General features: G+C 53.2%; 1 protein-coding gene across 3 annotated transcripts; it reads right to left on the bottom strand.

Moving 5' to 3' along the window:
• Nucleotides 1–4,802: 4,802 nt before the first annotated feature.
• On the bottom strand, nucleotides 4,803–20,311 carry LOC104634382 (inactive phospholipid phosphatase 7). Of its 3 annotated transcripts, XR_012838468.1 has the most exons (3): nucleotides 19,574–20,304; nucleotides 5,745–7,365; nucleotides 4,803–5,661 (listed from the first exon to the last, which is right to left on the bottom strand). XR_012838468.1 is itself a non-coding variant. In XM_075772241.1 (2 exons), exons 1-2 carry the CDS (start codon nucleotides 20,022–20,024, stop codon nucleotides 7,001–7,003), a joined length of 816 nt encoding a protein of 271 aa, XP_075628356.1. In that variant the 5' UTR covers nucleotides 20,025–20,304; the 3' UTR covers nucleotides 4,803–7,000. The 3 variants fall into 3 exon arrangements, 2 of the variants coding, with proteins under 2 accessions (XP_075628356.1, XP_075628357.1); XM_075772241.1 differs by having other exon boundaries at nucleotides 4,803–7,365; XM_075772242.1 differs by lacking the exons at nucleotides 4,803–5,661; nucleotides 5,745–7,365 and adding an exon at nucleotides 15,107–16,785 and having other exon boundaries at nucleotides 19,574–20,311.
• Nucleotides 20,312–23,103: the final 2,792 nt, after the last annotated feature.

Raw genomic sequence — 23,103 nt, 5'->3', positions numbered from 1 at the left:
TCTGTTGCCTTGTGATCACCCAGAGACAAAAGACCCCACATCGCAGCAATGCTGGCTCAGGAAATGTCCCGAATTGGGGATTGCAGAACAATAACTGGAGCAAATCCTGCCAGGAAGCACTCTGAATCCGCTCAGCCGCCTTCTCTCCCCTCTGGACCTGGCAGGTCCCTCCTGCCTTCCTTCCCAAGACATCCTCACCGCATCCCTCCATGTGCTCTTCTATTTTGCTGATTCCCATTAATCTGTGTTTTATATAACCCCTCGCTTGCACTGGACACAAAAGCTAAGCATTACCATGCTATTAATACACACACAACTTTAGGTTTAGGATTTAAAGCAAATCAAATCACCCCCCCTCACAGCCAGGGGAAGCAAATGATGGCAAACCAGCACTGGCAGCTCCAAGGCGCAAATCACAATGGGGAGAAGGCAGCAGCACTGGGTGCATCACAGCTCCTCGCAGTGGACCTGCACCCAGATGTCAGAGGCTGATTCCTTAAGCACTGCAGCACCAAGTGTGTTTAACTATTGCACAGCTCCTTGGCTGGAAGCAAACGTCACTGAATGCCCAGAGCACTTTGGACTCTATGCAAGCGTTTCATGAACATCCATCATTATAGCTCTCAGCTTCTCTTCCCATGGCTCTTATTTTAATTAATCTCTGCAGGTCTGAGTTTCCAGTGCTGATGGTCTTGCGCAAGGCTGCTGGTCTTGGGAGAAATGAGAAAGTCAGAGGGTTCCATGAGCAAGGGTGTATCGGAGGGATGGGGACTCTGCAAGGACAGGGCAGTTTCTGGAGAGGTGAAACCAGCTCCACCTGTTTGAAATTTGTTAGAAAAAGTGGGAGAGATGCCTGTGCAATGCTCAGGTCCCCATCCCCATCCTCCAGAGAGGCTCAGAGTAACCACACTGTAAAGGGAAGAGCATCCGCATTTCCAGTGGCCCTGAGCCCGCAGCACCGGGGCCAGCAGCATTTGCCGTGGGGCTACCAGCCTGCCTAGATGTGACTCCTAGACATGACCCTGCTCACTGGGTGCCCCAGAGCTGCCTGGGTGCTTGAACCAATTTGTCCCAACACCACAATTAGCAGTTTATCATGGCCGAGCCGTGAGCAAAGTGGCTGTAATACAGCCCAGCCGGAGAGACCTCCCCTGCTGAGAACCAGAGATTTTCTGGGGGAACCCCCGACCATCCAGCATCTCCCCACTGCAGCCAGGCTCGGGTGCTGCTCGCTCTCACTCGGGCTGCGAGAGGTTAACGGCTTTCAAGCGACTCCTGCGATTAACTTTTCCTAAATCTCCAATTCTTCACTGCCTTCTATTTTTATAAAAAGAAAAGGGGGGGAGGCGGTATTTGCAAGGGATTTCACTCAAATAATGAAATAAATGTGATCAGCCGAGGGACCCTTAATCCACTTTGACTCTTGTGTCCTGGGGAACAAATGCAGAGGCCTTTGCTGCCTCCAAGTCCCAGCGATGCGGGAAAGGAAGGAACCCATCCTGCCCCCCCCCCACCTGGGGGGCAGAGCCCACAGCACCACCTTAAATCAAACACTGTATTCAGACATAGGCACATCAGCCAGGAGCTCTTGGGTTGACACTGGAAAAAAACCCACCTCTTCTGTCACCTGCTCCTACCCTGCAGCCAACGTGTCCATGCTCTATTTCAGATGGCCAAACACATGTAAATTGCATCGTCTGTGTTCATGCACCTTCCATCTGCAGCATCACCTGCTCCGACAGCATCCTCTGCAGCACACACGTGTGCAAAAGGGAGGAACTTTTCTATTTCTTTAGGCTTTGCCCAATATATTAAACTCTTAGACTGGAAATGACATGGTTAATTACCACTTTAATACAAAAACTTAACTGAAAATCACGCAGATGATTCTCCCTAACTGGGGAGAAACCTTTGAGCCCCAGAAAGGGTTTTGTGGGTGCCGGGGCCGTCCTGCATGGCTTGGTGCTGCGGGGAGTCGGTTAAACCCATGGGTCCCTTCACCCCCATCAGAAACAAGTGAATAAAAGGGTGCGTTTGCCCAAGAAAACCCAGCACAGGGTGAACTAGAGCCACACCTGTGCTACCACAGGGACACCTTGTGTAACAGCCTTCCTAATTCCCCCCCAGTTCCTCAAATCTGCCAACCTGGTCTCTGGGTGCCAGCCAGTGCCTGGTTTCCTCCCCCCCCCATCACCTGCCTTGTCCTGGGGGAAAGACAGGGCCCAAGTCACCCCTTCTTGGGGGACAGCAGAGAGGACCCCCCGCCCCCAGCAGCTCTATGGGAGGGAGGGCATCACAGCCCTGATGCGGGAAGAGATTTGTCCCACCTTCATTTCGGCACAGCGCCAGCCACAAACATACAAAACAGCTTGTCGGAATAAAACACCAGCTTAGGCTGGGGAGGGGGGAACTAAACACCCCAGCCATGATTCCTACATATGCCCAAAGATATAATCCAGATTTGCTACTTGCCCTGGCACCCTTTTTTTAAAAAAATAAATTAAAATCTCTTTTTGCTGCTGGGCATAATCAGGATTAGGGTGAGGGGAGGAGGGGCCTTTCACTGCACGCAGCAGAATCACAAATGAAATCACCACCAACGCTGCCTGGGACTCTCTCCGGTGCATGGATCCATACAGAGCTGATGGCAGCAGATCCCGAACCCATGCGCTATACTTGACTCCTCTGGGGCATTTTCTTAACTCATCTGTTAGACAAAGTGAAAGTCAGAAGATGCCCAGCACTGCCTGGCTGCAGTCAGGGCTTGCTCATTCCTTCTGGGATGGAGAGGTGTCCTGGCTTGGGAAAGACCACTCCTCCCTGAGCCTCACACTGAGCCTTGCATGGCTCAGTTTGGGGGTCTGAAGGTTCAGAGAAAACATTCATGTTCCTGGATAATCCTGAAGGAGCTCGAACCGTTTGGCCTTTTGCCTCCCTGCAGCCACTTGGCCATGGTAAGCATCTGCATAGAGCGGCCCTGGTGTCCTGCTCCAGCTGACCCAGGACAGCCAGGGCCAAATCTCTGTATGAGCATCAGCATGAGCTCCAGGGGAGTGAAGAACGAGGCCCAAAACTTATTGGCCTCAGCTGCTGGCTTACAAGTAACATGCACCTGCAAGACCCACTGGTGTTTCTTACAGCCACTGCTAAATGTGAGTCCAGTGGAGGGCACAACTCAGTGATGCCTCCAGCACATTACGCAGGAGGCCAGGGTCCAGCAGTGCTGTGGGGGCTGAGACCCAGCCCCATCCCTCTAACAGCCTCCTAGGTGGGGGAAAACCCTCCTCTGGCTGCAGGGCTTTAGGGACAGGCACACAGCAGCCACAGTCCTCGCAAGCAGGAGCCAAGGGCTGGAAGGCAGATGGCATCTGAACAGATAAAAGCTCAAAGCCCAGGGAGATTGTCCTTTCCCTTGTGCTGCTGTGCACTCTTTGCCTCTGAGCCAAAACACTCAGGATGTGGCCCTGGATGCCTGTGAGTGCAGCACAGGGTGCTGAATCCCTCCCTACGCTGCCTCCTGGCTCCCCAGCACAGCCTGCAGCAGGATGGATGGGGTGGTGTTACTTGGACTGAAAGCTGAGGACGGTCCCTGCAGATTGTACCGGTGGATAAACCAGGTCATCCTGTCACTGGTCCCCATGTGCCCCCACCCACGTGGCAGCATCCCAGGGTGGCTGGGCTGGGGGGTCTCCTGCCTTCCCCTGGGGAGGTAATAGCTAACCCAGCCACAGCCTGTCCTGCTTGTTGGGTGACAGGGATGGGTAGGGACATGGGACGGGCAGCCCCACAGCGGGTACCGCCATCCCTCGCTGTTGCTATAGAGACAGAAGCTGTTTTTTGTCGCAGCGATGCTGGTTGTTTCGAGCGGTACCTTCAGCATGGCAGGCAGCAGGGAGAGGGACGAGGGATGCTATGTGGTGCCGTGCCACTTGCCTTGCCAGGAGGGCCATGCACAGCCGAAACAAGGCTCTGCCAGGCCTTTCCTGGTGCCTGTGCCCAGATCTGCACTCACCTTGGGGGGGGGGGGGGTGTGTGTCTCCCCAAACCCTCCTTGCAGTGAGCACTTGAGTGCTGGGCTCCCCCACTCTGGGCACTGAAGCACTGGGGGAGTGAACAGGTATGGGCTGCCAAGGGGGAAGGCTGCCGGAAGAAATCCTGCGTGGGAGCAAGCCCCATCCTGCCAGCCCCAGCTCACCTCGGTGCCCCTTAGCCCCACAACAGCCTGATGTAGAGACCAGCTGCAGAGAAACCACGACAAGGAGCAGCCCAGAGCTAATGCTGCTGGTTTTCCACCTGAATGGGTGCCATTCCCCTGCCAGATGGTATTTGCCTCACCGGGGTGGGCTTTTTAAAAGCCGCTGAAATGATATTAGTGAGGAAAATGAATGGACTCACTGACTTCAGTTGGAGCTGGCTGCCCTCCAGCGTGATGGTCTGCTGGAAACAGGCCTGGATGCCACCCCAGGGACAGCTGAGCCCTTCCTCTCCCTGCCCTCCTGCCTCGCTCTGCAACCGCGTGCTGGGATGAGACCATTTCAGCTGATGTTACCCACCATGGCAGCTTGTCCAGGCCATGTCCTCCTGACTGCATCAGCAAAGTAACTCCTCCAAAACCATCCTGGATGTACCAGAAGACATTGCAAGTGCAAGGAGACCTGGACCCAGTGACATGGCTGTAGATGCCTCCAGCCTATTTGCAAAGGTTCAATAAAACCTACAGCTGCAAAGTGTGAGCTTCCCACAAAGCAATCAGGGCAAAGTCTTCCCCTGCTCCCTGCCTCTTCAGGTAGCCACCATCTCCAGCTACGCATAGGTGCATACCCATGCCATCAGAGCTGCAGTAACATGCCTCCATCCTTCCACGGGGTGAGGAGAAGCTCTGCCGAGCATAATAATGCCTGGAACAAAGAGAAAGCACCATAGCTCACTTCACATAAGTCTTTGCAGGAGAAGGAGGTTGGCAAAGAAAATCCCTGGCAGAGGCCAGGCGCAGTAGCACATCTCTGCTCCCACCCGCAGCAGCACTCCCCAATTAAACAACAGCAGCAGGGGAGCGGGGCAGCACCGACCACCCCCCACCCCCCCATCCCCACCCCCTGCTGCTCTGCCTGCTGCTACACCAACCCGCCAGCCTCCGGGGATAACTGGCAAGACCTGGAGCTCTCCCCTTTCCTGAACACACTCTGTGACAGCCCTTCCCAAGGGACCCTCACACAGCCCACCCCCAGAGCTCTGCAGGAGGCTCAATTTTAAAGGCCACAGGAGCCCTCCTTACCATGCTTCTGCTCCAGCCTCGGAGCAGGCAGCATGGGAAGTCAGCAGCTCCCAGGGCTGTGCACTGACATCCCTGCTGGAGATGTGTGCCAGGGATAGATTTTCTGTTTAGCTTCTTTTCATATTAATTATCAAAGAGCAACAAATGTTAGCAGCTTGTGACAGTCATTATCTGAATGTCTTCTTACCAGCAGCCCCTGTAGGAAGAGGCTCCCCAACATGCAGGGACAGATGAGAGCACAAGATCCAGCTGATTGCTCCCTGGCCTTGCAAACCAGGTGCATTTTGCTCACTTGGGACAGACAGGAGGACACGGATGACAGGATCCCTTCATTCTGCAGGATGCATCCAGCCAGGGAAGGTGCTGAGTCTGGAAGTGTCCATCACCTGCCAAACATCCAACTCTCTTCTAAAGACAGAGAAACCACAGAGAACTGGAAGGTTCTGTGCAAAATATGGGATTTTCTGACTCGTGGGGGGTGGTCAGTTTCAGAGACACCACGTTGGGCATGGCCATCACCTGGTAAAGGTCTGCCAGGTTTCAAGGTGACTGCTTGTCAATAATGGATAGCAACGGCACCTCGTCTGGGCATCAAACTCTATATTCAGTAATCTCAGACATCAGTTAGCTCAGCCATGCAATCAAGGAGGGTCAGGAACACTCTTGTCATTTCATACAGGGTGAGGCACAGAAATGTTCAGAATTTACCGGTACGAGGTTACAGCCAAGCGAGCAGAGGCGGGGTACCGGCCATCCTCCAGCTCACATGCATTGCTGTGTGTACCAGAAAGCAGTCAGCGCTTGGAAATTCCCATCTACAGCATCATTTGGCATAATTATAAAGTCATGGCCATGAAGAGGTAGAAAAAGACTCTCTGCTGTGTATCTAGACCTGCTTTGCAAAATCACCATGATCCATCACACTGTCTATTCAGTTACTCCCTACCAGGGTGAAAATGGGCAACTTGTATCTGTCCTTGACCAGACCAAAAACCCCACATGTGCTCTCATGGACCAGATTTTTGAACAGGGGATGAAAGGCCGGCTTCAGCATGTCACCTAACAGCACCATGAGCACCCATCTAGGTCCATCCCATCCAAAACAAACCATTTAAGTGATCGTTTGCATCCCCTCAGTCAGAAAGACTGCAGCACCTGCTCTAAGTTGAACACGTATCTCAAAGCTACACTGAACCGGCTTTTGTCCCTTCTCTCATGATAAGAACCAAACAGGGCAGGATTTTTATGATTATTTATTATCTGTGAAGTGCTGGCAGCGTCCTGACTCTGTACAAGACACAACTGCTGGGCTTACAAAAAGAAAAAGCACTGTGGCAAAAATCATTTAGCCTCAAAAAAGTTAACGAACGTGCTCTCAGGAAGCTCTCAGGCACCGCCCATCCTGAGGACATATCAAGGTGCTGATGTGAACCACCCAAACTAGGCAGACATGTAGCTCATTTCTCTCACCTGTAAAGCATAATTAGGTTGCTGTCCAAACACAGTTTGAGAATATGGCCAAAACACATTTACAGCCCTTGATTGCTAAAACCCAATCCATTGCAAGAAACGTGTGGGTTTTTTCAGGTGGGGAAGCAACATTAAAAAACGCCACTACTCATGGAAGTTACAACTGCTTCCAACAAACAACATGTAGAAAATACTGGGAGGGAGACTCTTAAAGTATCCGTTAGTTTCCAGTGGAAAGGCATCAAGTCCCCATGTTCACCAGATGGATATCAACATCTGACACGTGTTGGAAGACATCCATATCAACTCCACCAGCCTGAACTGTAAGTAGCCAAAAACAAAGCCAGACAGGACATCTGTGATGTGGTGCCGTCCGATCATGACGCGGGAAAAGCCCACGCAGAGGGCCCAGAGGACCAGCAGGATCCGGAGAGGAATGGCCAAGACTAGGTGGTTGAGGAAGAACTTGGAGATCATGGCCGCTCGGCTGGCGTGCCCGGCTGGAAACGCGTAGGTGTCCATGGTCAGGTAGTCCAACAAGCCAGGGTTGATGTCATACGGGCCCTTCCGCTTGGCCAGCTTCTGCAAACCAGCCACAATCATAATGTCTAGAAGCAGGGCTACAAAAGGAGAGACGAGGAGAGAAAGGTCAGAGACAGAAGCAGAGTCAAGGGCAATTCTCAAGGCAGACCATTCAAGGATTGTCGCTGTCTTTAAATAAAGGTTTGGATTCCATTCCAGCCAGGTGTCCATGGTTCAGCTGCACGCAACCCCCCTCATCCTCAGATCACCACCCTCCCAGGGGGTTAATTAACCCTCCCAGTTCACCCATGGAGATGGCAATTACCGTTATCATCAGCTCACAGAGGAGAAACCCAAACCACAGAGGCAAGCAACCCGCCTGGGGAGGAAGAGAGCAACTGGCAAAGCTAAAATTAAAACTCTTTTGGCCCTCAAACCACCAGACTGGGTGTCTTTGTTTCTGTTCTCCACCTCGTGCTTTAGAAACCCTGTGCAGCAAGGACGTACCCCTACCTGGGGTGGCTCTGTGCTGGGGTGACCAGGCTGCAGTGAGCAGTCAGAGGGAAGCAGAGGTGCCCATGGCACTTTCTGGTGGTGTTCCTTGTCCTCTCCCGAGCCCACCACCTCCCTCCTGCCCAGCCCCAGTCAGCGGGACCGCATTGCACTGGCAGATTTCACCAAGAAAAGAGCATTAGGAGACAGCGAGCCAAGGGAAATGCCACATAATTAAGAGGAAGGGCTTCTGCCACAGGTCTCAACACCAAATCAGCTTTCTTCCCTAACTGCTTTGGGAGTGAAACCCATCAACACTTGTCTTCATCATCCCCCTCTTCATCCCACCCCCTTTGCCCCAGCCGACAGGTACTGTCATTTCTATTTCCTAGCATCAATTTTATTTTTCTTCTTTAATCCCCTCATCTGCTTTTCCCCAGCCCTCCTAATTAGTCAGAGTGCTGATTTCAGCTCCTTGCAGCAATGACAGGGAAATATATACCGTCACGAGCACAGCCTGCTCCCTCAGCAGGAACGCAAGGGGCCAGTTGTCTGGTTCCTGGGCCCTGATAAAGACCATTCCTTGAGACCTGACAAGGTTTCAGGAGGATGGATGGCAGTGCGGGGATGGGAGATGAGATGGCACGTCAGAGGCAGGCGGCTCCTCCTGCCTGCTCGGCACCTGGCAGGAGCTGCGAAGCGAGGAGCTGTCACGGTGGCTCTGCTCACCCGCCTCCCGCGGCGTGCCACCTCTGCACAGCCAGCCCCCGGCATCACTTTGGGAAGGAGTTGATATTTATCCCGGCCAAACTCTCTCCTTATGGGAGGGCTATTTTTCTTCCCCATCTGCAGGGCATCTTGCATGGGAATGGTGGACAGCAGGACCTCCCTGGACCTCCTGCCCACCAGGTCCTGCCCGAGCCGCTCCTGGGCTCTCAGAGCTGTGGAGGGGAGAAGGAGCAGAGGAAAAGGTCTGGGCACCAGCTCCTTGCTAGCGGGAACGGCAGCCCAGGCAGCAGTGGGACTCACACACCCCAAGAGGCAGGAGGCTGACACGAAGAAAAGGTTCACAGGTGGCATCTGAAACAAGGCGGTGAGGGCCCAGGTGGCAGAGGGATGCCAGGAGGCTGGTGACAACACTGGCCCTGTAGCAGTAGAGATGGGCTTAGGAGGGCCAGGACAGCTGGGGACTCTGCTCAGAGCCCGCCCAATGGGACCGGCAGATGAGGAGAAAGCAGGGGGAAGGGCTGGAGCCCGTGGCAAGGGACCCTAATGCTGTTTGAGCAGAGCAGTTCTCTGCACTTTAAGATTTGCTGATATTATTTTGGGGGGCTGTTTGAGGGGGAGAAAGGCAGAGGGGATTTCCAAACACAGGGTGCAGAGCCCTGGAGCATCCACTCACCACAGTTTCCTGCTAAGGCTGAATGTCGTCAGCATGGCTCGCAGCCACCAAGGGTAACAAAGCGCTGGGGCTGGCCTGCCATTACGGGGCTCTGCTCAGGCTGGGCTTCCTAAATCACCCCCTAGCCCAGCTCCTCACCCCACCAAGGTGACACACACATTCCCCCCCCGCCCCCCCATGGCCCCAATTCAGCAAAGTGCTTCAGGAGCTGATTCGCGGAGCTCATGGGCTGCATTGCCCACCAGTCCTGTCTCACCCTGGACAAGAGCTGAGCAAGAGCCGAAGCGCTGGGACGCAATCTCGGGAGCCCAGACCTGCACATTCATTTCAGAGAGATGATGCACCAGCGCTGCCAAGAGAAGACTCTGGCCCAAGCTGTTCCTGCTGAAGTCAGCAGCTTATTGCATTGCTGAGGAGCCCAGCCAGGACTCGGGAACCAGCCTGGGCACCCTGAAGGATCCCCAGTATCTCCTCCATGGTGTTCAATATACCCGCTACAGAGCATTCCCCACCAAACCGCCCGTAGATCAGTAGCGCAAACATCATGTACTTCAGTGACACATGGTGTTCACCATTGTCCGTCAGCATTATGCACTTACAAGATTTTTCTTCCAGTCAAAGGTGATGTCAGGGCAACTTGAGGGATGCAGGCATGTGTGCATGGAAGTATTCAGGGCATGGAGAACAAGCCAAAGAGCTGTTTTAATAATCCTTTCATTCAGAAGATGAATAAAATGGGCCTTCAGTACTGCTAGGTTTGATTTTTGTCAAATGATGCACAGAAAGCAGAAAGCCTCATTTGCCCACATTTCAAGATCTGAAGGCATGACAGCATTAAAACCGAGGGTTAATTTGCCGTTAAAAAAAAACACCCCAAAGATCCCTCCATCTGGTGCTTTTTCTGTCACTTCCCCTTGCACTTTCTGTTCCTTCCGTGAGGCAACTTCTTTACGAAACAGCCCCAGCAGCCTGCCCTGTGCCGGCCCCCAAGGCATGGGGGGTCCCACCGCCCTCACTCAGCGCTGGGTCTCAGCAGACCCCCCTGCAAAGCCCCAGGGAGCCGCGCTGTGCCCCTGTCCTCTCCCGCTGCTGTTGCTGCTGCCGGCGGCCAGGCGCTGCCAGAGTGAATCAGCACGAAGCACTGCTGCTGACAGCGCTGCCAACGGCCCATCCTTCAGAATCAGATACAAGCGGTGCCGTTGCTCAGCTCAGCGGCCCAGGTCCTATTCCCTTGCAATTCCTTGACCTACATACCTGCTTGGACTTCGGCTCGCTTGCTTTTCCCCCCTCTGCTGATTCAGCTCAATGCAAACCAAATCCTCCCTCCTCAGCTAGGCACATCCGTGCCGGCAATCCGCAGCTAAGGGGTTAATTTTCTCATAGGTGTCCTTGGTGGTCCTGCACTGGGAAAGGCACCTGCTGGCTACCAAAGCAGTTGTATCCAAAGCCCCTTCACCTTGCAACCCACCAGTGCAGCTGCAGCCACCTGCAAACCGGCATCGTCCCCTTCGGTCTGCCCTTCCCCTGTCCGTAATGCAGAGACATGCAAATCCTCCAGGCCGACATGACTGAAGGCTGGAGGAAATATAGCCCTGGGAGAGAGCACAGAAGGGACCCTGCAGCTGATTTATCAGTCTGCACTCCTGCAATGCTGCTCCCTGGAGACGGACCGGGCTGTCAGAGATGTAGCAGAGATGGCAGAGAGCCACCTGACCAAGGGGTGAGATGAGAGGAGCAAGAAATTTTCATTTTGAGCATTTTTTCATCATGCGCTTCCCCCAGATCCAGGTAGCATTGGATTTAAAGCACAGGCAGCATTGGGTGTAAAACCCCGGGAGCACTGGATTTAAAAGAGCAAAGGAAGAATTAGCTCTTGCCCATCGCTCCTTTCATGTTTTTCTGAAAAAGATTCAGAATTTCCCCTTTAACCTGGGGTTAAGGGAAACAATCCTTCAGATTTCCACTGCAAAACCATCCGATCACAAAAAGCTCTATTAACATCTAAAACTTCCTTAAAGTGCCAACCCAAGAGCAAGTCTTGTCTGCCTGCGACAATTTTAGCGTCAGAGATCACCTTGGTATTGTAAATAGCCAACATCTGGCATCAGACGCACATTAAACGAGCTGAAAGCGAGCCCCCTGGGCAGACGTTTTATATCTATTAATAAGAAAAGGAAAACAATTATCTGCCTTGCTCCTACCACCAAATGTTAGGAGCCCATTAAGAGTGGAGGCGAGCAGAGAGGCCAGGGCTGTGCAGGCAGGGAACAAGGACAAACCTGAAGCATCGCCGCAGCAGGACCAAGCCAAACCCCAAAGCTCGTATTTAAGGGAAGCCGAAAGAGTTGGATGTTCCCTGTCACCGTAAGGTCCTGTCTGTCCCAGTGCCCCAGGTGCCATTTCTGCTGCGATTCCTTACGGAGCGGGGGCTGGAAGAGGCTGAGCATGGGGTGAGCATCCTCGGGGGGGCATCACCTGCCCCAGGTCGGAGCCAGGCAGCATCTCCAGGGATGGAGGCAGATTCCAGCTGAGATGTTTATACAAACATGTTACCAAAACTGTTGCTGAAAAACAACGTGGGTGCAGTGCTAGGGGCAGGAGGGGGGAGGAAAAAAAAGGAGAAAGCCAGAAAAGCCCTTGGCCTCATCTGCTCCTGCAGCCGTCATTCACATGACTTCATGCACATGGGGCTGCTGGGGTGAGACAAGGCAGCTCTCCAGAGCCCAGCCCGCGAGATCAGAAACAGAGTCACAAGCTGGACGCAGCCTCCCAGCACCGTGGCTGAGCATGCGGGGAGAGGAAAAGGGGGAGGTAAATGCCCAGGAACGAAGAGCGAGTCCGTCCTGTGAGCTCAGGAGGCACCCAAATGTGGGAGCAGATGTGCATCAGACATCACCCCTCTGCTCAGCTGCAGTACCATTTTAAAGCAGAGACAAGCCAGCAATAACTCATGGCCTGGGCTTCAGAGCCTGCAGCCTACTCTGACCTGGATCCCACCGCGCTGGAGGCCACACCAAGCCTGCTGAGATGCCATGTGCGCCCCACCACAGCTGCCGAGGCCACCTGTAGGGCCAAGCCTGGCTTTGAAGGTCCTGTAGTTCCCAGATTAGCCACCCTCACTCAGGAGTGAACCTTGGACAAATGTCACCATTCCCAGGAAACAGGTTTTTTTGCTCCATAATTAGAATTCATCATTTTTTCCATTTTTCTTTTTACTTAGATGCCCCATCCTCCTGCTTCTGAACTTCCCAAATCTCCTGCAGGCGTTAGGCTCCCTGACCTGGAAAATGAGCCGTTTGCAGCCTTGACTAGTTGACATTAATGAAAGATGCAGGTTTCAAAAGCATCTTCACCCTCTCTCCAGTGGAGTCAGCGGCAGCTGGAAGCGCTCCACTCCTCTGGAAGTGAACTCCTCTACTCCATTTTCTTCCCTGAATGTGGTACTATTAGGTGTAAGAGCTGACAAAAGGCACAGATTGCATGACACATTGAAGAACCAATGAATCAGACACTGCGGCATTTTGGGGGGAGGTTATTTTTTGGCTGAACAAGCAGCAGAGTGGGGTAAGTGGCCACGGGGAGGTGAAAAAATGGTGGAAAGCAGCATTGTGCAATTAATTTAAAAAAAACCAAAACCCAAAACCAAAAATAGACCCACTATATCCTAGATGATTAGAAACAGCCCTGAGTACAAACACAGGCTGCCTGGAGTTCTCCCCTTGGAAATACTGTGCCTCTGGGAGCTGGGCAATTTGTATACCAGCATCAATTACTGAGCGGGGTCTGTGCAGCCTGGGGACGAGATGCGGGCGAGAGGGTGAGCGCAGAGAGAAGGGCTCATGCTGATGGGGAAAATGAGCTCAGCAGCTCCTAGGACAGCTCAGCTGCCTCCCAGAAGGGCTCTGACAGCTTGCAAAGCCCCTGTACGCTATGGCAGCAGTGCAGGTAACATCAGCACATCCCAGAACCATGCGCTGCAAGACACCAAAGCATGACAGCACCATGTGGGACAAACTGGAGGAACAAAACTGCCTTGGGCTGATGAGCAACAGCATCTCCCAGCCCACAAACGCTGGGCTCCTTGCTCGGACTCAGTGCTGCTTAGGCTTGTGTTTACAACCCACTGCTTTCAATAGGGCAAATCGGCAAAAAAATATTGGGGCTGATTCTGTGGTGCTCAGGGGGCCTCCAACCATGACATCTCACGGTGCGTTAGACCCAGATCAGCTAGGTCTGACAGCATCCCTGTATAGACAGACATGGAGAGCGAGACCAGAACCGTGTGCCAGGTGAAAACACAGAGCCTTCTTCCAACGGGAGGAAAAAGACACAGTTCATCTGATTCCCCTCTCCCATCCTCCACCAAGCCTGGCCTGAAGCGGGATACCCGATGGGCTGTCCCTGCCCACTGCTCTTCCCAGCAACTCCACCTTCCTCTTCCCAATCATTGCTCCTGTCAAAGCACGTTAGATGCAAACACACTCACCCATTTCTCGGGATCCCCCTTTGAGCCAGAGCCTGGCTCAGCTTTTCCGGTAGGGCTGGCTCTGCCTGAGTGAAACAGCTACTGTCCCCTTTGAGCTCCAGGCAGGGGCACGGGGAAGCAGAGTGACAGACATCAGGATGACTCATTTGCCGTTATTATTCCCCCTCTTCCCATTCGACAACCCTCGCACTTCTTTTCTCTTTCACTCTGCATTCAGGGTCTGGAACATTTCGCCTGCTTGCTCGCACGAGGGCTGGATTTCAGCTGACTGCGGCTTCCCCAAGGGCTGCACGCTGACGGCTGCAGGGCTCACAGCATCCTCAGTGCCAAACGGCCAGCCAGGACCTGAGCTCCTTGATGCTGACTGGTGCCAAGGGACTGATCAGACCATGACTCTGACAGGGACCCTACGCGGGTCCCTGGAAATACCCCCCCCGCCTGCTCCAGCCACAGCCAAATGGGTGCCAGCCTGTCACTGACCGTCCTTTATCCGAAGGGACACTGCAGGCTCACAAGCCTGCCCTGCAGTGATCGGTATACGTTTACTGTAGAGGAAGTGGGCGAGGAAGGGAAGGGGGCAGGGAACCCGGGAGAGCTGGGTGCTGCTTGCTGTTCAGAGATGCCTGAGCTCAATCAGCTGTGAGGGGATGAAGGGTGAGGACGGCACCCACCAAAGGCCCAGGGACTTTAACTGCTGTATCTCAGCAGGAAAACAAGAGGCAGATTAGCAGCCTGATGTGAAGAAGAGGAGTATTTAATGCCAGGCTGGCCCTGTGTCTAGATGCTGGATGCAGGGAGTGGGCATCTGTGTTGTTCCCTCTGCCTGGCACCCACCACGAGTCAGTCATGTTGGGTTACCTGACATTTAAATATTTCCAGCTCGCTGGGCAGATGTGCGGCAAACTTGCTGAGATCTCAGTGGGCACTGGCAGGGCTGGGAGTGGAGCAGGACTGGGGCTGAACCTCCTCCCTGGGGCAGGTTTTACAAGGAGGGGATGGTTGAGGCAGGGCACCAGCTCCCGAGCTACTCCCCCCTTCCCTGCCGAAACATCATCTGCCCCATCTGGCTCAGAAAATCCCCAGCCTCACAGTGGGAAAATGAAAGGGGGATAAGATAGACACATCTGGCCCCAAACCATCTCTGGGGCTCTCGGCTTAGCAAGCTCTGCTGCATATGGACTGATCCATCTGCTGTGCAACCCCCTGGCCTCTCTGCTGGGTCTGGGCTGCCAAGCCCTGAGGCTCGACAGAACGAGCTTGTCTGCACTGCCTGAGCATTTAATCTACTCGGTGACCTTTACCAGCAATGGGCTGTACTACCTGAACTTTCACCACACGACTCCAAAGCAAAGCATGACAATACCTGAAGCACCTCTGTATTGTTAGAGCAGGGTCAGCAGGGTCTCGAGAGACCCGGTGAAGGCATTTCTCGCTCTCTTTCCTTCCTAATGCACCACTTTCCTGCCAATCTGATCTTGCTTGGAAGCTGCTGGGGTGTGACTGCAGAGTCCTGGCCATATGTATGTATTTATAACTATATATTTTTTAAAATAAATATATATATGGCTTAGGATAAAGTCATAGCTCTGCAGGGGACTATGCCTCAGAGTATCATGGCTTGGTTTCCGATCAGACTAAAGCTAGGTCAGTATTCAAGGAGAAGGCTGGAGAGAGCAAGAACTGTCTTCTTGCTGGCCTTCAGGAGTGGAGAAGTGACCCCAGGCTCCCCTCCTTTCCTCCTCCTGTGGCAAGCCACCCATCCTCAGCCTGCCATGCTGCTCACGATGTTACATCCACAGCCCGCGGCGCTGCTTTACTAGAAGGTGATAAATGCTTAGTGACAGCACCAAAGAGCCAACCCGCCCCTCAGAAGTGGGATGCAGAGCCAGCTGGTGATGGATGAGGATTGGGACCTGTGTCACTGAGACAGCAGCTGGACACAGGGGACGCAGCAGGCAAAGAGAAGACCAGGGCTTTCTCTTGTGCTTGTCCGAATACCTATTTTAGAAAGCCGTGACCAAAGCAGAACCAGTTAATGGCTGGTGTTTCAAACCGAGCACCACCACGTATTTTATGTGCAAGGGCTAACCAAGCAGATACCCTCCGACAGCAAAGGCATGTGGCTGGACCACAGCCACCTAAACAAGGTTCACTGCATCAGGTGGAGATTTGGCTCTAAACGCAATAGGTGGACCTCACCGGAGTGACCACTTTGGGTAGACGACCATATTCCGTCCCCATCACAGTAAGAAGGTCCCTGGAACTGGAAAGACCATCAGTCTAACGAGATCAATCTGTTTAGCTTAATAAATAGGAGGTGAAAAAATGACTTGAGCACTATCCAAAATATTGAAAGGCAGAAGAGATGTTGGCTAAAAGAGCTATTCAGCTGAAGAGATGAGGGTATGCAGATGCAATGGAGGATAGAGGAGAGTCAAACTAAAAGCAAAGCGCTTGTGAGAATACCTGCCACTGCAGTAATAGAGAAATGATTCTGACAAGTTCAGCCTCACTTGTAATTGTACATCAGATTGAGTGTTTGGGTTTTTTCCCTTAACAAATTGAACAGGAATAAATTAAGGGATGTGCTACAGCCTGTATTTTGCCGTGGGTTAGATCGATGAGCCAAATGTTCTTTGCTGGCTTTGCAGTCAATGAATCACTAAATTTGGATCCATATCCTCACCAGATGGGTCAGAACCAGAAACCGAGGTACTGCTTCCCCCAGGGTTTAATGGAGTTTCTGTCTGGTTCTGGAGCAGATCTGGGAGTTTTAGTGAAAGTTTTATATCTGTTTTCCCCTGATTGCAAAAGGTTCAAATGATTTTCTAAGCACCTCAGTTTTCATGAAATCCTTGTGGTTGCAGAGAAGAGCCTGAACAGTCCTAAAAGTTCCAACACCGGCAGATGAATCAAATGAACTCTAAAACTGGGGGGGTTTCCTGAGTTATGATTTTCTCAATTTGGCCAGGGGGTGCAGACTTTCTTCCTGACTCTTCAACAGCCAGGGCTGGCAATGCTGAGGCAGTCTTCCTGAAAGCACATTCTGGCAGAGGGATTTTTACAGTGGGCACAGATATTTCTTCCATCTTTTCAGTTACAGGCTGTGAGCGTGCTTCTCTGGCTGTTTGGCATTTGCTGGAAAAGATTACGATGAGGAGAATCAATAAATTCCATCACAGATGACAAACATGGAGGGAAAACATTGCTTGGGGTTGCTAATCAACATCTGCAGTTGGGATGGATGGAGCATCCCAGGGTCAGATCCCCTCACCCTAAATGCTCCCGCATGCATTGGCAAAGCTCCTGCCAAGAGCTCCTCAGGCGCAAGTGCCCCCCCCCCCCCCCCATCTGCAGCGGTGCTTCTGCCAGGTTCCCAGTCCCATTTCAGCAGTCTCCTGTCTCCTCGCCTTGAAAGCCTGATTGCAAATCCGAAACAAGTGCTCTATGATGGGCTGGCTCCCTGCCCAGAGACTGCATCAGAAATTCTGCTTGATGTATCAAACTCTCAGCAAACGGGGGGAAGGGAGAAGAGCCAGGGGAGGTAGGGAAGGGGTATCGTAGATAACCCCAACTTCCCTGCTTCCCTCTTCCCAGGAGACCAGGGAAGCACCAGGAGGTTCCCCTCCCTTTGACCCATCCCTACCCAGGAGGGCTTTACACCACATCCTGATGGATTTGAACCACAGGAAAACAGCAGCGAGAGGGACCAAGGATGCCAGATGCAGCAGTTGTGCTGTGCCCTTCCTATCTACACAAGACCACACTTCTCATGGGATGTCTGTAGGTCCACGAGCCCCACACTCCCCAGCCAGACTCTTTCTTCCATCACCAATGCAGGTATTAGGGCAGCAGCTGCTTGGATACTTGGAGTTTCTGACTGCAATCTTAAATATCAAACCAAGGCCATGCTCACAGCAGAGATCTGCTCTGTGGGGTGACACAAGTCCTGCTGAGGCTCAGGGCACCTTGGTCAGTACCACTGGTCAACGTTGTGTACTGGAGGGCAAAGTGGAGCTCTTTGGAGGATGCCAGACCTACGGAGCTGTCAAGTCATGTTGTAAACTAGTCCTTTGCACAATTTAACTATTTTATTTCTTGGCAGGTGGAGAAGAGGGGTGGGAATAATGCATCTAGGCAAGGGAACAAGACTTCAGAACACACACACACCCCCCCCCAGTTGCCCCTAGGCAGCACATTTTTGCTCAGGAGACCTGGAGATGCAGGTAGTGGTGCAGGACTGAGCTCTTCCAGAGACCACCTGAAACTCAAAGTTTCAACGCAACCCAGAGGCTTTGTATTTGGTCCCTGCACATGGCAACAGAAGGGCGAGAAAACCATTCCTGTTTTTAAGCCAAAAGTGGCATTAGGTCTTTATGAGGATCTCAACTACTTTGGAGTCAAAGAGGTCGGTTTTCAGGCTCCAAAACTGTCAAAGGCTCTCAGGTCAAGAGACATCTGGAAAAATGCCGGTTAATGTTAGTCACCTACTATTTCATCCTCGTGCCCTTTTAAATGGAGCTTCTTTTCTCAGTGAGAGATTGACCCAGCACACTGAGGAGCCCCTGGAAGAACTGCTGACATCGGCGGGTTCTGCATCACACCAATGCTATTCTGGCTTCTTCCCTGTGATGGCCTCCCTTCATTAGATGTCACAGCACGAGGACAGCCTCTTTCAAAGGCAGAGGGGAGAAAAGGCAGCTACCACTGTGCTTTTCAAGCCAGTTCAGCACAATCTTTGCCCTCTCTGAAGGATGAATTTGTGAAAAAAACTCTAAGGCTAGCTTGCAGAGCCCATATCACTTCGCAGTCAGCCCCTGCATACAGGACATCCCTTTCCTGAGGCGCCTCTGAAATAAGCTGTCCCTATGTCCCCCCAAAAGGCTCTCTGAGAGGCAAAGGCCTAAATCTAGTGTTTTCCATTTCTCTTACCGACCAAAAGAGAAGCTCAGATCGCTGTTTTTTGGGGGAGGGTGAACCACTAGGGCAGATCACAGCTGCATGAGATAGTAATTAGTCACAACGAAAAATATGATAACTATGTCCCATGCCAAGGGCAGAAGAGAGAGGAGAGCAAGGTCCTCAGGTAGACACAGCCAGGGTGGGTTGGGGCCAAGATCTAAGGCAAGTCATGCCTAGGGCTCAGCCTGGTCACTGGTGGGACATCAGTCCACATGGGTGGGATGGGCTCTGCTCAACTCAGAAGGCATCTATCTCATTTAACAGGTTCCAATGTCCAGAAACAAGGACACCGACCACCACACAAGAAAGGACTAGCAGGAGAGCCAGAGAGATCCCAGCCCGTCTGCACAGCCTTTGGGTCAAATTAGTGCATGGAAATGGGGACAGCAGCAAGAAAAGTCCTCGTGGGAAGGAGGATGTGAGATCAAACCACAGCAGGAAAGGAGACAGGACTCCATCACGCGGTGGCTGAGACATAGAGCCAGGATCTGCTCAAGAAGGTTGTGAGGGTATGGAACTCTTTTTTTCTCAAGGATATCCTCAGGCTCTGATCCACAGATTAAAGATTAAAATCATTATGTTTTCCCCACCTATCAAACCACCAAGACACATGACCATAGATTAAATAAAAGCCATCGCTGCTGGTATCCACCTGCACATCACAGGCACTTCCTTAGTCTGACTGGACAACCCTTCGCCACACAGGACCAGGGACCTGCCCCTACTCCATGGGTGTCACCAGCTACCAGGATTCCTCCATCCCTCTTAGACAACTTTTTGCTACATCCATCACCCACGGTATCAGGACCGAGACGGACGATAAGTGCGGCATTCACCCCAAAGGTCACTCGCTGCTTCCTTGCCACATCGATGGCTGGGAGCAGTCAGAGGAGGAGTCCTAATGCTGCTGTCCCTTATGACCAGGGCTGGGCTTTCCCGGTGGGGAGGGAGGTTTGCCACTCACCTAACAGCAGGTTCATGAGGACCTCTTGACCTGCCAGCGTGCTGCTCTTCACCAGGCAGATGAGCGTACCCGCAATCCAGGGGATCCCGTGCCCTGTTATCCCCAGGAGGTTAATCATGGAGCGGGCACCACCCCAGGAGGAGGCTCTGTTAGCACAGACTCCCAGCCTCTTAGACATGCAGATATCGATGGCCAGCAAGGAGTTGAAGGCGATTCCCTTGAAGGAGGGGTTGAGCTGCATGCAGTCCTCTTCGGGCAGCTGCTGCGACTGCCTCCGCTCCTTGGGGTTGCTGTTCACGGCACCAGCTGCCCCAGCCTGGGCACTCTGCTTTCTGCTGGAGCTCCGGCTTTCCTGGTTCCCCTTCAAGGGTTGATTCAGGGAGAGGAACTCAGCCCTGTTGAGGACATTGTTCCTGTCTCTTGCCCTGGACCGTGGCTGGGATGCTGGCATTGCAGTCTCTCCCTAACACAACCTGCTTTGCAAATACTGGCAAGGAGAGAAATCCTTTTTCTCCCTGCAGAAAGCTTCCCCCACACCCACCCTCACGAGCTGTGAATCTGGGAAGCTACAAAGGTTCCCCTCTGTTGCAGTTGCCCCCAGCACAGTCTGCAGCTGTTAAATATAGAGTAAGGAATGCACATGGCTGTTTACTTCATGGGCCTAGCAAGCTTGGAAGGAAAATTAATGCCAGGCTTGGCAGCCACTCCAGTGCCAGGGAAAAAGGTTAAACAGCCAATAGATTGGAAGAAGAGGAGGGAAAAGCATTGTGCCAAAGGTTGGTTGCTTCTGGCCTGGTCTATTTAAATCTTCCAATTGCTTATTCCCCTGGGCTGCAAGGGAAACTGGGAAATGTAGTTTTTTGTACTACAATTAACGTTTCAGTATCAGAGTCAGAGCTGGAGGAGATCATGGCATCCCTCCCTTCCCACAGCAGCTGATATTGTTCCTACGGTGGGCTGTGCTGCCTGGCTTTGCAAGCTTCAAGGCTGGGCATTGCTCAGGGGCTTTCCCCCAAGGGGCTTTCCCTGGGTATCTTCTTGATTTGTCTGTTCTGCAACGTCTCACCCGTGCTAGGGCACCCTAAATACCGCCTTCCTCTCCCGGGTATGGATACCTTTCAAACATCGCTAGCCCCATCCGCCCTCCCCGCTCAGGATGTGCCCCTGCAGCAACTTCCATCACTCACCCCGTCCCCAGACCCGAGCAGAAGCATCACCTGCCTCCTGATTAAAAGAGACAAGGCACCACTAATGAATTCCCATCCCCCTGCCCTCAGCGCTGAGCACGGCCTAAATACTGCACACGTTTCTGCCGTGTCATCCAGCATCGCAGATCCCACGCTGAGAGCAGGCGACAGGCGATGCCCACATCCTGGAGCTGCGGATGTGATCGGCAGCACAGGTACCGGCCTCAGAGGAGCGGGCATCACGGGGCGGGCAGGAGGAAGGCTCATGCCAGGCCCTGGGGAGTCCTCACGCAGAGGACAGGCAAGACCTGCCATCCCTCCTGCAACGGTGCATTGTGCTCCATCACTTCATCTGTGCACAGCTGCCATCAGCCTCCAGCCTCCCCGCACCCCACTGCAGCTGGGATGAACCCCTCTGACACATCTCCCACCCACGGATCACCAGCACTGGTGAGCCCTCGAGAACATCCTGTCCGTGCTTGCAGCTCCAGTGTACAGGTCTGAATGATCTTGCTACGGTCCCTGAACTGCAGCCATGTGGATCTAAGCCTCAAGCGCTGCTGGGAGACACTGTCCATCCCAGCTCCTCCTGCCCGAAGGATGGCAGCCAGCTGCAGCAACCACCTGAGCCACATCCACCCGGGGGGCCATCACCAATTTACCTTCCCCAGGCAATGGGCTGCCACAGCTCCGCACCACCCGCACGCTTGAGAAACAGGATTATTCCTATGCAAATAGGCTGGAAATCCCCTGTGGACAGAGAAATGGAGAAGATGAGCATTGCACCGAGGAGCAGTATAGGCACGTCTCTTGGTGCCAGTGACATTTGCCTACACAAGTGTTCAGTTACAGAGGTCGGTATTTGTGCAGGTAACCCTGGGAATCAGGCACCCAGGTATCTTTAAAAGTCTTGTCCAAAATGCACTGGAGAGCTTAAGTGCTAAACAAAAGGTCATTCTTGGCTTTCTAAGATAATAAGAAAAAATTTGCACTTTCTTCATACTTTTTATCCGTAGTTCTCAAAATTCTCCAGATGAACTATGCATCCAGCTTGTGCCCATCTGACAGACTGGCCAGAGGAGAGTCTGTTCCCCTCCAGGAACCTACCCCAAGTCTGCGATGATGATCCTAGCCCGGGGAAGAGCTCGTGCCCTCCTCAGGCACCCTTACCCTGCCCAGAAACCAGAACCCCATTCAGCTCAGGTACCATTTGGGGCTGTGGCAGCCTGGGAGCATGCACAAATTCTGCCACATCACTGACACCCACCAGCTCCCATCTGATCGCCGGCTGCACAGCGGCGTTCTCACGCTATCAGGGAAGTCAGCACCCCGTCCCTATCTGCCTGCCTTCATCCTGCTCTGAGGCATGTGGAAAATCTCAGCCCACCTGACATCAGTGGGGGAGATAACTGTTGTCACTGCTTTAACTTGGCTATGGCTGTCACCTCCCCGCTGGACCGCCTCCCTGTTTCTCCTGCTCCACGCAGGGCTGCTGCTGCATGGGGATCCTTGCATACATCTGTGAGCAGAGGGTTAAAGTGCTGGTGGCCAGGAGCCTGCAGAAATTGGGAGACTGGTCTGTCCCTCCTGTCCCACCCAGTGCTGGGGATGCTGAGCTATTACTGAGGATGTTCCTCAGGAGCTGCCATGGGAAAAAAATTACCTTGAAAGCCCTGAGACTTAATTGAATCTGGTGCCTGTCTCTTCTGCCAAGACCAATATGGGGGAATTTCTCTGCCTTACACACAGAGCTGCCCCGACCTCCCCGCAGGAACCCAGCCTCACACCCCGGCAGGAGGGGACGGAGGAGGAAGGGTGACGTGGGATGGATGCAGTACCAGCAACCCTGTCGAAAGTGCAGTAGGAAAGGAAAGCAATTTGGCCTCTCCCACAGTCGGGTGGGCTGTCACCGCCGGTCCCAGCGGAGAAACCGAGCTCGGGAGGGAAATGTCCCCGATCCCTGTGCTGGGGCCATGACGAGCACTGTCCCGCTGCGCTGCTCACAAAACAGCCACAAACCAGGGGTTTATAAATATCCCTGCTAAACCTGTAGACAGGCTCCCTGCACCGGCGGGGCTATTCCAGGCCTGACACCCGATCCACGTGGGTCATGGAGCACCCGGGAGAACGCCCAGATGGACAAATCCAGCACGCTCCATGCACTGCGTCCACTCCGCTCCAGCTGTGCTCCCTGCCTGCCTGCCCACCCTGCCTGCGTGCAGTGCTGCAGTCCCTGGGGCTGGGTGCTGCTGGCCGCAATTCCCTGCGTAGCTGCAGCCGTGCATGGTGTCAGTGGCCAGCGCAGCCATGCAGACTGTGCTGGAGGCGCAGGTGGGACAGGAG

The sequence above is a fragment of the Balearica regulorum genome, chromosome 20 (genome assembly GCF_011004875.1).
Source record: "Balearica regulorum gibbericeps isolate bBalReg1 chromosome 20, bBalReg1.pri, whole genome shotgun sequence".
Lineage (NCBI taxonomy): Eukaryota > Metazoa > Chordata > Aves > Gruiformes > Gruidae > Balearica > Balearica regulorum.
Note: the sequence above shows the minus strand (reverse complement) of the source record. Positions and strands in the feature narration are given on the sequence as shown.